Below are 14,489 nucleotides of genomic sequence, written 5' to 3'. Positions count from 1 at the left end.
GTTCAATTCCTGGCCTGGAAAGATCCCACATGCCACAGAGCCACTAAGCCCGTGCACCACAACTACTGAGCCTGTGCTCTGGAGCCCCCGAGCCACGACTACTGAGCCCGTGTGCCACAACTACTGAAGCCCGCGCACCTAGAGCCCATGCTCTGCAACAAGAGAAGCCACCGCAATTAGAAGCCCATGCACGGCAACGAAGAGGAGCCCCTGGAAGAGTAGCCCCGACTCGCCGCAACTAGAGAAAGCCAGAAGGCCAGAAAGCCCAGGTGCAGTAGTGAAGACCCAATGCAGCCAAAGAAAAAAAAGTAGGCTTTCTGAAAAAAATAGTAAAAAAGACCCCTGAGCCCTCTCCCTGGAGGAAACTACTACAATTGCTTTCCAGAACATTTATTTATATCTACATCAACAACTGTATCTCGATCTCCCTCCTTTTAAGATACAAGTAGGAACATAGCACACATACTCTTCTGTACCTTGTGGGTTTTTTCACACTTAACAATGTAACTTGGATATTGTTCCACACTATTATAGATAGACAGAACATGTTTTTAATATGTCTGCATGACACTTCATTGCATGGTTGTACCAAAACATGTTTAACCAATCTTTTCTTAATACACATTTAGGTTGTTTCCAGCCTCTTGCTATTATGAAGAAAGCTACAGTGAAGAGTCTTTCTATACACGTGTCTTTGCATATAGTGTAGTGTAGGACAATTTCTTAGAAGTAGAGTTGCTGGGTCAGAAGAAAAGAAAACCACTGATTGCCAAATCCCCTGCCGACAGGGTTGCACCAGCTTACATTCCCATCAGTGGTGTGTGTGTTTGCTTCCTCACACCCTGGCCAACACCATGTAGTACCCAAATTTAAAAATCTTTGCCAGTCTGATAGTGAAAGTAATATTTAAGTGCTCAAACATGCATTTCTTTCATTCTGAATGAATTTGAGCATCTTTCTATAGGTTTAGAAGATATTCATATTTCTTATTTTCTATGAAATACATTTTTTGGATATTAAAAAATAACTCAAAAGGAAAACAGGACTTCCCTGGTGGCGTAGTGGTTAAGAATCCGCCTGCCCATGCAGGGGACACGGGTTCGAGCCCTGGTCCGGGAAGATCCCATATGCTGCAGAGCAACTAAGCCTGTGAGCCACAACTACTGAGCCTGTGCTCTAGAGCTCATGAGCCACAACTGCTGAGCCTGCGTGCTGCAACTACTGAAGCCCGCGAGTCTAGAGCCCGTGCTCCGCAACAAGAGAAGTCACCGCAGGGAGAAGCCCTTGCACCACAACGAAGAGTAGCCCCCGCTCGCCGCAACCAGAGAAAGCCCGCATGCAGCAACGAAGACCCAACACAGCCAAAAATAAAATAAATAAATAAAGTAATTAATTAATTTTAAACAAAAAGGAAACCAGATAACTCTGCTAATGCTAATCTGGAAGGATCTTATCTTCTGTCCTTTCAGAAATTACTCTTATTTTCTGAGCTCCTGGAAAGAGCCTCACCTGGAAAACCTTGGTCATGCTGTCAAGATTCTTACAGTGAAGCTTTCAGATAAAGAAAGCCCTTCAAGGCCTTCCCCTAAATCAGAGACGCTTTCCTACCATTTGCTTCTCTTTCTATTCCAATTGAAGAGTTATGTATAGGGAGCCCTTGGTTACGTTTCTCCCTCCCCTCCCCATGTTCATGTCTCTTAGGAGCGGATGCTGTTGCGTAGCTGAGTGGTCTCGTCAGCAAATGCACGCACCTGTTGTTGCTTTTACATCTTTCAACATTCCACCCTCCCCCAGCTGTGTGATTTAACTTCCCCCAAGAGCTTCTGAAAATTTTAGACTAGTGCTTCCCAAGAACTTACCCAGGGTTCTATATATTCTCTGGCGGTGGAAGGGTAGTGGTGTGGTCCATGTGGAGACATAGGCTCCAGACGTGGTTCTCCTTCCAGCAGGATGTTTGGTCTTATCGAGGCTGTTGGTCTCTCTGCACTTTGGGGAGCTCCTTAAAAACGTGTAAAAGTGTTCTAATATGCCATTTTTCATTGGGTAGATTGCTGCTGTTGCAATCATCCTTCATACCAGGTATATTTGAGCTTTTCTCTTTGTGACAGGAAGACAAATTACCTGCTGCTAATGAGTTGGTCTCTGTTGCGTCTAAAAAACATTTGTGATGAGTGTCCCGGCATTGACACTGTTCTCTCAAGCTCACTGGGCTGAGCCAGAAATAGGATTCTGTGAAAGGAAAACACTTGCGCATGAGCATGGAGGGACCACACACACAAGCAGCGGTGAAGGTGAGGAGTTTCCCATTCAGTGACAGGGAGGCCTGTAAGGGACGACCTGCTACTACTATGAAAACCACAATCTGGCCTTTTCTGAGCCCTTCCCCTCTTATTTATTCTGTGATGCTTTGCTAGTGCTAAGTGACACAGAGAATAAATCTCCTATGCCTATTAAAGAACATCTATTCTTTTCTAAATCTCTAATGCTTTCTCTGATCAACCAGGGAAGAATTGTATATGGTGCTCAAGAGATTAGTTTCAGGGTTTTTTAAAAAAAGGTATAGTTTTTTATACTCTTTTCATCACCACCACATCTCCCTTTAGAGCTCTCGATTTTGTTTTTATGGCTGTTCTTTTGCTGGTTGCTTTCCTGTTCTTATTCAGTCTATAATATTTTATTATGGAATGGAACATTTTATTCAATTGGGAATTGCCTTCAAGTACCTGAGCCTACCAAACAGCAGTGTTGGGGACCTCATGGAGTCATTTGGGGAGCAGAAAGGGCAAAATTCTTTGGCCTTGTTGCCCATGACTGGAACTCTATCCTTTCTCTGCAGTTCTTCCTTCTGAGAATAACCTTATTGTCTCTAAGTGGTAAGGGAAAAAAAATTATTAACTGATTTTACGTATTCCAAGGCTTTTGTGTCCACGTGGAACATGTTATTGGCAGGGGGTCTCAAGGGTTAACTAACAAATTAGCTAACAAAATAACTAACAAAGTTCAGGAACTGAGTTTTATCTTAAGCTCTCCCATTTATGATTAGTAACTTTTAAAAGTAAATTTATTTATTTTTATTTATTTAGTTTTGGCTGTGTTGGGTCTTCGTTGCTGCGCATAGGCTTTCTCTAGCTGTGGCGAGCGGGGGCTACTTTTCATTCCAGTGCGTAGGCTTCTCATTGCAGTAGCTTCGCTTGTGGCGGAGCACGGGCTCTAGGCGCATGGGCTTCAGTAGTTGTGGCACGCGGGCTCAGTAGTTGTGGCTCGTGGGCTTAAGAGCGCAGGCTCAGTAGTTGTGGCGCACGGGCTTAGTTGCTCCACGGCATGTGGGATCTTCCCGGACCAGGGATTGAACCTGTGTCCCCCTGCGTTGGCAGGCGGATTCTTAAGCACTGCGCCACCAGGGAAATCCTATGATTAATAACCTTGAGCTAACCACTTATTCTCTCTGGCTGTAATTTTACCAAGTGGTAAATGGAAATAATTGGACCATGGGGTAGTGCTAGGGAGAAGTAACTGTAGCGATTATAAAGTTATTGTGAAATAACAAAGTGAAGCATAAATGCTTAATGTTACAGCTATCCTAAGCTTTTAATCTCTGGGAGCATCTGAGAACTTTAAGTATATGAATTAACAAGTGGTTGCTTTTCTCCTACCCAGGTGTTATTTGAACTTGCCCGCTATCACGCCCCCTCCACCATCTTCCTGGACGAGCTGGAGTCAGTGATGAGTCAGAGAGGCACGGCTCCTGGGTAACAGACAGGGTTTTTTTGGTCATCACTTCTCCCCTCTCGTAAGTGTGTTTGACGGTCGGAAGCCCATCGACATTTACCAGCAGAATGAGCCTATTAATAATCCCACAGATTTTCTGCAGACACATGGAAAGGTGTTTAAATTAGATCATGTTAACTGAATAGCTGATTTAAGTAGTTTTTATAACCAGAGGAAATGTCATCCTCCCTTGCCCTTTCCCCACAGAGTGGATTTCAGGCCTGAAGATCACCCAGCCCCTGATCCCAGGCTGCCATAACCATCCTGCTGGCTCAAGATAGCCGCCTGTGAACACCTCCCCTGGAGCCAGAGGGGCTGCCTGGGGGGAGCGGGGCTGCCGAGGGCTAAGCCCTGAGAGGCAGCCCTGGACAAGGCGTGTGAGGCCAGGGAAGCCGCCACTTCTCTGTGACACCAGACTGTGGCTCAGCCGGACCGATTTTAAATATGTCACATATGTTATCTCTAAAGATTAAGTGTCCACTAATGTCCCCAGCAGGCAGAACACATCTCAGACTGTAATGAGGTTGTGTGTGTGTGTGTGTGTGTGTGTGTGTGTGTGTGTTTTAAGAACACCTTTCTGTCTTCATCAGAGGTGTTATTCTTTGAAACTTTTTACTAAACTTTGTATCCCTGGCTTGAAAAAACAGCTCTCAGGGAAAACTCAACACAGCTGCATTTATTGATGGCTTCTAATGGTCTATCATCAAGGCAGAACTAATATTAATAAAAAGTAAACAATTATCTTGTTGGAAGTATAACTAGAATATAATTTATGAAATTTTACTTATTAAAAACCATTTTCCCAGCAGAGAAAAACAACCATCAAGATGCATCCAAGATGCATGGGATTCATGTCGTTGATTGAAATGTAACTGTTTCTATGGCTTCATGGGTGCTAGCCAGCCCCAGGCTAGGTGATCTGCCTCTCCAAAGGGGGCCTGGCAGGAACAGGCAGCTGCACGGGGGCCTGGCTGGGAGCCCACCAGGCTGCCCTAGTGGTCACTTCCTCTGCAATGCCCTGTGCTCCTGGCCTGCCTTACTGCAGTGACACTTGCCCTTACATGCACTCTGCCCATCTCCATCCCCAGGGCCCTCCACAGCTTTGATTGAGCTACCTTGGAAACTTCATCTACCAGCCTTGAGTGTGTCAGTTTCCTTGTCTGGAAGTTAAACACTAAAACGAGAGTCTTCAAAGGATAAGGGAATAAGGGCAGGTGGTCTGAAGACTTTGGGGGTCATGTTATGTTAAAAGAATAGTAATTATGTGTAAATGCTAGATAAATATATAACGATATTTATGTTTCCTCTTAGATAGAAAGGGGCACATTTCCTAAAAAACCCATAAGCCTAATTTGGGCTGCCACCATATACAGGCAGAGATGAGAAACTGAATGTTGTGTTGTGCTAGAAAGGCACTTTTTTGTCCTTTTAACTTGACCTACATGAGAGCCTGCTGGAGCTGGTCAGGACTTTGAGCCAGTTTTGATTGTGCTCGTCCTATGGTGTAGTGATCTCTTTCTTGGCTGGAGGGTCTCAGCAGTGAGGGTGGTGGGAAAATCAGAGGACGAATTTGCACAGAAAACTGCCTCTATTCTGCTGTGCAAGGAAAGCCTAGTTTCCGTGTCATTATCTTGTCTCTTATTAGAAGAGAATGAAATATTGTGTTGTGGTTCATCTCTTCTTGGACAGTTTATGTCCATACATTATACTAAAAGAAATAGTGTGTGTAAAGTACTTTCATGCCTGCTATATAAATGAAAAGGATTATTCTCAATGAAGCCATTTTTTAAAAGGGTAAATGATACGGCAGGTAGACACAGTGGGGCTGCCTTTTTTAATCTACTAGTGCCACTGTCTCCCCTTCAGTTATTTTCTGGTTCATTGTCAACCTTTGTTTTTCTTTTCAATATCATGATTATGTTCATTTACTTCCTTTCTGTTACTGTTTGAAAGTAGTACCAATTGCTTCTTTTCTCCAACCCTGGGATGAGTAGCTCCTGAGAATGCGGCAGGGAAGGGGTTAGTTGTCAGAAGGGAACCCGGTCTGCCGTCACTGAGTCCTTGCTATAAGTGTCACTCTGGTCATGGAAGCAAAGACTCTGCCTCTTGGGAGCATCTCACCTTCTCGTCTTTCTCTAGGGGAGAGCACGAAGGAAGCCTGCGGATGAAGACTGAGTTACTGGTGCAGATGGATGGGCTGGCCCGCTCCGAGGATCTCGTGTTTGTCTTAGCAGCCTCCAACCTGCCATGGTAAGAGATCTAGAGAGTACATTCTGAATGCATTTTCATGAGCCACTGAGTACAGATGAAGATATTATACTGAGCACTTCAGGAAAAGTCCTCTTGCTTGGTTCCAGCCCTGGAAGTTTAAGCTGAAGGCTTTCCTGGTCAAGTCCTCAATCCTTGCTACTTGTACCGTGAAAGAATCTGCCTGAACAGAAGGAACATAGGCCAGGGCTACCACTGACAATATTTAAAATGGACATTCTGAGTTTAAAGCCAAATTATTAACTGTGTTTAAGCAGGGGTTTGGCAGAGAACTGTAAAATACTAAAATCTGCAGGACTCAAAGAATATTCCAGAAATAACATGTTTGGATTTTAACATGTTAAAATTAAACTTTAAGTTGGGAGGAAAATCTTTACCTTAATGTTGTGCAGTAAATAGGAAGCTAAATAATATCTAATTGAAAATATAATCTACTCTCAGAGTCTGTTATTCAGACTGTATCCCAGAGTGGTTTAAGACCAATTCTAGAAGCAGAATTGGGAAATAAGAGATGTTGACTAGAGAAAAATAATATCTACTTGGAGAGAATATTTTAAAAAATAATTATAATCCCTTTATAGTTACAAGAATATTTTCACATACCTTGTTTCTTTTGAGCTGCAGATAAGACAGGAGCCAGATAAGGAAATGCTGCTCTTGCCATTTGCAGAGTGGGTACCAAGGTCAAGGGAGGTCAGTCCACCCAAAGTCAACATCCTATTTGCAGCAGAGCTGGGACTCGTGACACTCTTCCCCTTCCCCCTACCTCGTCCATTTCTGTTTCTACATTCCAAGGTGAAAAGAGACACCCTTCTGCCTGTGCATGCTGATCATCTAGGCTCCCAGAGAAGTCGTCACTGGCAAGAGGTGATGATGTTCATGTGTAATCTGTTATTTTAACTATATTCATAATTTCAACCCAGCTTCAACTCTTCTCAAATTTATAAGACTTTTCTAATGTGCTAAGGTGATCAGCATTTTACATTGTGAAGAGAGAGGTGTTTACACACAATGTTAAAGTTGAATCCACACAGAGAACCATCATTTAAATGTGGCGGTGAAATCCTTTAGAGAAAGAATCTCCATTCCTTCACCTGTTTGAAAGAGGGTTGATCATAACCTCTTTACTTATGACCCAGGGGGACTGTGAGAGTCAGCTAAGGAGGGTAGGGGAAAACTGGACAGCTTCGTGCACGGCTCTGGGAAGGGCTGTGCCCCGCAGGGAGGAATAGAGAGCCCTTACCTCCCAGCGAAACCTAGGGCTTAGCTGAGGAGGTTATAGTGCTGCCGCAGTTTCCCTGAGGTGATCAGTCGTTGGGAAACCTCACATAAAATGGTTCAGAGAGGAAAAACAAAAACCTAGTAAGCAATCAAAAATAAAGAAGCCTAGAAGGGTTTTTCTGAAAGAATTGCCTCTCGTCATGTCAAATGGCAAATACATATGTGCTTTTGAGCTTGGATTCCTTGACATCACAGATTGCATCCTTTCAGCATATCTGGGAACTGGTAAGTCCTACCCATTCTTGAACATCGCTGGGTTGAAAAAAAAACTTTTTATGATGAAAAATTCTAGACAAACACTAAAGAGAAAAGAGCACAATGAACCCACCATTTTCTAGTTTCCATAACTAGCATCTTGCCCAATTGATTTAATCTATTGCTGCCTCCTCTCTTGTTTTGCCGCAACATTTTAAACTGTATCCTAGATTCTTATGTTATTTCTCACATATATATACTTCAGCATACATCTTTAAAAAAAATAAGGACATTTTCTTACATTATCACAGTGTCATTATCAACCCCAACAAAATTAACAGTAATTGCTTAGTATCCTCTAATACCCAGTTTATATTCGGATTTCCCATATTGTTCCAAAAATGTCTTTTTACAGTTGGTTTACTGAACTGGTAACCAAACAAGATTTGCATTTTGTAATTAGTTGTTCTCTTAAGTATCTTTTAATCTAGAACAGACTCCCTCTTTTTTTCCCCCACTTGCTATTGACTTGATTGCTAGGGAGGTTGTCCTGCAGAGTCTAAACTTTCAGGATGTGGCTCACTGTATGCTCATGGTAATACTTAGCTAGTTCTTCATACGCTTATAATTACTCTAGACTAAAAGTTAGATTGATTAGATTCAATTCAGGATTAATATAATTTTTTGGCGACATACTTCATACATGATGCTGAGTACATCACATTGCATCACATGCAGAAGCATGTAGTGCCCTGTTGTCCCGCCTGTGGTGGTACCAAGATTGATCAGTGGGTTCAGGTGTGTCAGCCAGGTTCCTCTGCTCTATAGTTCCCGTCAATGGTTGTAGCATCCATTGATGATCTTTGCCTGAATCACTTATTTCACTAGAGGTGTGATCCTATCATTCCTTCTGATTGATAGCTGGAATTATTCTCTACCATAGAACTTTGGTCCATCCAATAGGGTTATTTGGTTACCCTGAAATGTAGTTCATACTTGAAAATCAGAATTCTTTCTCTTTGATTTTTAGAGTTATGAGTTGTGCCCTAGCAACCTCCAGTGGTAACCAATGAGTCAGTCTCCCTCCCTCCCTCCCTCCCTCCCTCTTTCTCTCTCTCTCTCTCTCTCTCTCTCTCTCACTATGATCTCATGACTTGTTTGGTATAACATCATTAGTTTTTTTTTACAGCTTTATTGAGATATCGCTCACATACCATACAATTCACCATTTAATGTGTACAATTCATGGTTTTAGCTATATTTATATTTATATGATTATACAATCGTCACTACAATCAATTTTAGAATATTTTTCTTTACCCTGAAAAGACACCCTGTACCCATTAGCAGTCATCCCCATCTCCCACCCCCAGCGCTAAGCAACCACTAATCTATTTTCTGTTTCTATAGATTTGCCTATTTTTATACCTCTGAGTGCAATTATTATGGTAACTCTATGTTTAATTGAGGAGCGACCAATCTGTTTTCCAAAGTGGCTGCACCATTTTACATTCTTACTAGCCATGGATGAAAGTTCCAATTTCGTCACATCCTCATCAACACTTGATATTCTCTGTCGTTTTGATTATAGTCATCCTAGTGGATGAGCAGTGGTATCTCCTCTCTTTGATTTGCATTTCCATGATGACTAGTGATATTGAGCATCTTTTCGTGTACTTATTGGCCAATTGCATATCTTCTTTGGTGAAATGTCTTTTCAAATCCTTTGTCCGTTTTTAAATTATTGAGTTATAAGATTTGTTTCGTCCTCTATCAGATTTGTAGATATTTTCTTCTGTTCTGTGGCCACTAGTCTGTCTTCCCTCCCTCCCTCCCTCCCTCTCTGAATTTTTTGTTCCTCTTTCTCCATGCCTTTGCTAAACTTCCCATGTCTGTCCCATTTCCCAAGCTCCGAGCCTTTCAGAAGACCCTGTAACTGGTTTTTCTAGAGCAGCGCTGTCTAATAGAAATATAATGTGAGGCACACATACTTAAAAAATTTCTAGTAGCCACATTAAAAATTATCAAAAGAAACAGATAATATGCAATTTTGATAACATATTTTATTTAACCCAGTATATGTAAAATACTATCATTTCCATATATAATCAATATAAAAATTATTGTGATATTTACATTCTCTTTTTCATACTAAATCTTTGAAATCCAGTGTACACTTTATACTTAGGGCATGCTTCAGTTTGGACTAGGCTTGCTTCAAGTGCCCAGTAGCCACATGTGGTCGGCAGCTACTGTACTGGACAGGCAGATCCAGAGCCTGACTGTCAGCCCCCATGCTGCTGTGGCAGAGATTGATAACTGCCTCCCAATATTTTTCTTTTTTTTTTTTGCGGTACGCAGGCCTCTCACCCCTGCGGCCTCTCCCGTTGTGGAGCACAGGCTCCGGACACGCAGGCTCAGCGGCCATGGTTCACAGGCCCAGCCGCTCCGTGGCATGTGGGATCTTCCCGGACCGGGGCACGAACCCGTGTCCCCTGCATCGGCAGGCGGACTCTCAACCACTGCGCCACCAGGGAAGCCCCTGCCTCCCAATATTTACTTCATCCTTCTACTTTCATAACAGGACCCCAACTTTTGGATTCTATTTCTTAGCTTCCCCTTCTGTTAGGTGTGGCAGGGCCAAGCTCCTTTGTCATTTGCACAAGGTGACCCAGGCTCAATTTGAATATTCTGCTCCAGACCTGGAATCAGCCATTGATTCACAGAGCCCTGGTTCCCTTTAATGGGAAATACTATTTAGAGATCACAGTCTCACAGTTATGGGTGTTCCTTGCTACTGGATTATCATTGCTTCCTGGCCTTTTGATTGGGCAGAGCTAGGAAATACATACCTAGTTTTAAAAAGAGGCAAATGATGAGTTCATACTAATACTTAGCACTCAAATTTAAGATTACAAGGTTTTTAAATTATTTGATTTTATATTTGTGTCTTTTCTCTAATTGTGAACATTTTAGTTCTTAACAACATTAATATAATTGTTATTCACTTTATCCTAATATGTAGATATATTTTATATTTGTGACTATAACAGAATTTTCAGTAATAATACCAAACCTATCATAACAGTAAAATTTTGATGAAGAAAATGGTACAGACCTGGCATAACTAAGATGGAAGAGCTAATTCTGGATTTTTCATCTTCAACACTCTTGACATTTGGGGCCAGAGAATTCTTTGCTGTGGGGCCTCCTGTGCGCTGTACCATGCTGAGCAGCATCCCTGGTCTCTCCCCGCTAGATGCTGGTAGCATCACCCCCCGTTGTGACCACCAAATAGGTCTCCAGATATTGCCAGATGTTGCCCAGGGAGGGGGGCAAAATTACCCCAGGCTGAGGCTCACTGGACTAATGGAAGGAATGACAGACATTATTTAGAAAGACATTATTTAGAGACAGACTGTCACATCCTCCACAAATAAACTGTCAAGTTTTTTTTAAGAACTCCATAAAATAACTTGGTTTACTTACACAAAAAGCGGTATATTATAGAAATTGTTCTGTATTTTTATTTTTTCCATAACAAAATGTTCTGGAGATCTTTCCAAATAAGTACAGAAAGTTCTCCCTCCTTCCCTTTGTAGCTGCGTGTATTCCATCTTGTTCATATGATAATCTACCCCCATCACCTACTGATGGGCATTGGGGCTGTTGCTACTCTTTTGCTCTTATAAGTAATGTTGCAATGAGTAATGGTGTGCATATATCACTTTGTGTGTTTGCCAGTGTATCTTTGGGGAAGGTTCCTGGAAGTAGAATTGCTGGGTCAAGGGTTAATGTGCATGAAATTATAGTAGAGAATGCCAAATTTCCCTCCATAGAGGTTGTACATTTTGTATTCCCACCAGGGTCCTGCTTTCATTACTTAACATTATAGTAAGAACATTTCCAACGTCATTAAATAATCCTTGAAAATTGGATTTTGTAATGGCTGCCCAAAATTCCCACATGTGAATATACCACAATTTAGTTAATCATTCCTTTCCTGTTGAACATAAATGCTGCTCCCAACTTTCTCTATTATAAATAACACTGAAATGAACTTCCTTGAATAAAAATCTTTGACCAAAATCTAGTTATTTCTTAAGTACAGATTTCTGGAAGTAGGATTGCTGTATGAAAGGGCATAGTTTTTATTTTTAAGTATTTTGCTACATACTGTCCAAGTCCTTAAATTAGGAAATAATATATTTTTATCAAGAGTATTGGGACCAAAAAAAAAAAAAAAAGAGTATTGGGACAGACCTTTATTTTGGCTTCAGGGTCTTAGATGAGGGAATAAACTTATCTGATTCAAGCAATCTATGCTTGTTGGGGAAATAACTAAATTATACCAAACTATGTAAAAATCCAGTCGTAAAATCCCCAAAGAAATTCTTTATGGTTGGTTAGTGGTATTTCTTATCTACAGCATCTTCCAAGGCATTAGGCTATCACCTACTGCTTGTTAACTTATCACTTTCCCTAGACAAATCCATTCTGTCTCAAAGGGCTAGTCATTTTCTCCCTTCTCAGCAGTGAGGTGGCGTGCAGCATCTTGGTTTATTCACTGCTTCTCCTCCGAGGACCTCCTTCCTTGATCTATAGCATCACAGAAAGGACAAGAAGGAAGCAAGAAATAACAGCTCATCTGTGTCATTTGATGTGTAAATTAGCAATGAGAAGAATACGAATGTTGCATATTTAATATACCACTTAAAGTAATAGCCATGGAAGAAATGTTTAACAAGCACAGTTAGTATTGTTGAGTATTCACAAACTCAGGCCTAGGAGTACAGAGGGAAACAAAATACTGAACAGGGCTATTAAGGGCTATTAAGGCAAATGCCATCTTTAGATGTCTACTAAACTTGATGGTAGTTTGTACAAAGAAGGTATAAAAATTGTATGTGTGAAGCGTGTTGAAACTCATCTTTTCCTTGTTATTTGCAAAAGGGCTAGACATTTCACTGTCCCTTTTAAAAATCATCCACCTAGTATGACCACACTCTGGATTTAAAAAAAAAAAATCTTAATATGTAAAGAAAGCATAAGATCCTAGAGATTCTGGCACTGGGAATGTGGAAGAATGTACCCATGTAAACTGACTTCTTCCCATATGGGCTCTGTCCTGTCTGGCGTGAGATTCCTATAGACGTGTATACATGTGATTGAAGGGGTCAGCAGACATAACCCTGGGTTTTTCCGCAGTAGCTCCATGTGTCTCCTGGGCTCTAGGGAGAAGCTGTGCTCTCTGAGGTCCTACCTTTTGGCCTCGTGCCTTGACTATCATTACCCTCTAGATCAACATTTCTCCAAGAATGGTTCCCCACAGGTCATTATCCAAAAAATGGGATCTAGTGGGATCTAATTTAACTCAGAGATACTGAGTTACAGTTCAACTGATTTCCACCCTGGCAGGAGTTCTCAGTGCCTTTAAGATGCTATTGTGTGTTGTGACTCTCCAAGAAAAGCTATGAGAAAGCAGTACATTCCATATTTATTTGACCCCAGAATCCCTTCCTTAAGGAGCATCTCATCAGACCAATGTTCTATTTGAAAACCTTTCGGGAAACGGTGGTTTGCATTAACTCACTCTGATCTGATAATTGCATCTTTCATTGCAATAGCATTCAATCATGCTTTCAGGCTTTTAAAATCTTTTATCATTTTAAAAAAGGGACAACAGGCCCCAAATGAAGTCACTTGTTCTAAGCCCACATCATCAAACTGAGACTCAATACTTAACCTAATAGTTTCAGCCTCTCCCAGGAATGTAATCTTAACCAGTCAGTCTGGAATTACCTCGTCAGTACTAGTGAGGTAATCCACTGGGTAGACTCTGCTGTTCCCCAAAAGAAGGTGACCTTACCCAAAACAATCCACTCTTTGCCCATAACTTTCTTGTTGCGTCTCCTTCTGCCTATAAAACATTTTCCATTTTGTACGTGTCTTCAGAGCTCCTTTCTGTTTGCTAGATGGGATGCTCCTGGATTCCTGAATCGTTGAACAAAGCCAATTAGATCTTTAAATTTACTCATTTGAATTTTGTTTTTTAGCAATAGTATGTCTGTGCCTACCAGTGGTCAAATTGCTTTGCTTGAAATTGCTTCTCTCCATACAAAGCTTCACTAACCTGTACAATGATATCAAGTTCATGATCCTCCATATGTGGTTGATGGGTGATTCTGACACAACCAGGAAAAAAGTGTGGTGCAGGATTTGGTAGGTGCAGCGGGGCAGGCCCAGGACTGATTGGGCAGGAGGTTACTAGGAGTAACCTTGCCCTTGCCCCATTCACACCTCAGTTTTTTGGTTTCATCAGACATAAATTGATTGCAGCCTGGCCTGCTGTGGCATTACTTTATCTTAACAGGGTGCAGGTTGACATGTGAACTGTAATTCTAAAACCAAATTTTAAAAAGTATAAAATTAACATAACCATTTTATAGAAAATTTGAGAATTAGGGAAAAACTACTCATAATTTCACCACTGTGACATAAGTATTATCATCTTTGTATATACCCTAATGGTGAAAATGGTTTGGTTATTTGCTATCATTTGTTGCCTTTGTATCCTTCTGTGGTAATTTTTTTCCCCAAGAGGGAAATCATTTTCACCATTTTGGCTATTTAGAAAAATAATACATGTTCATTATAAAAGTCATATTTTATATGCTTTGGGGTTGCTTGAAAGTGCACAGTCCCCTATAACTGTTCACACAGACACCACCCCACGCCCCACACACAGAAACAAGAATGTGAACGTTCATGGATACATATTATTTTGTTCTGTGGCCTGTTTTTTTCTTTCACTTAATACATTGTGGACAACTTTGAAAATCTACCTAATTCCATATAGAATCCCACGTATGGGTGGGCCTTAATTTATTTGACTTTTCTTTTTCTTGAGGGTTTTAATATGGCACCAGTGCATTGGACCAAGCTCCTTCCACCATGACTCCCAGCACAGACACTCT

General features: G+C 41.3%; 1 protein-coding gene across 3 annotated transcripts in view; it reads left to right on the top strand.

The window, feature by feature from the left end:
- Nucleotides 1–14,489, top strand: part of KATNAL2 (katanin catalytic subunit A1 like 2) — an 89,862-nt gene that overhangs the window by 66,432 nt on the left and 8,941 nt on the right. For all 3 annotated transcript variants that reach the window (XM_029228631.1, XM_029228622.1, XM_029228616.1), the window contains exons 10-11: nt 3,658–3,749; nt 5,908–6,018. In XM_029228631.1, the coding sequence (XP_029084464.1) occupies nt 3,658–3,749; nt 5,908–6,018 (203 nt within the window). The remainder of the gene's footprint in view (nt 1–3,657; nt 3,750–5,907; nt 6,019–14,489) is intronic.

This window comes from Monodon monoceros, unplaced genomic scaffold (assembly GCF_005190385.1).
Source record: "Monodon monoceros isolate NGI ecotype Baffin Bay Population unplaced genomic scaffold, NGI_Narwhal_1 Super_Scaffold_1, whole genome shotgun sequence".
In the NCBI taxonomy this organism is placed as follows: Eukaryota; Metazoa; Chordata; class Mammalia; order Artiodactyla; family Monodontidae; genus Monodon; species Monodon monoceros.
Note: the sequence above shows the minus strand (reverse complement) of the source record. Positions and strands in the feature narration are given on the sequence as shown.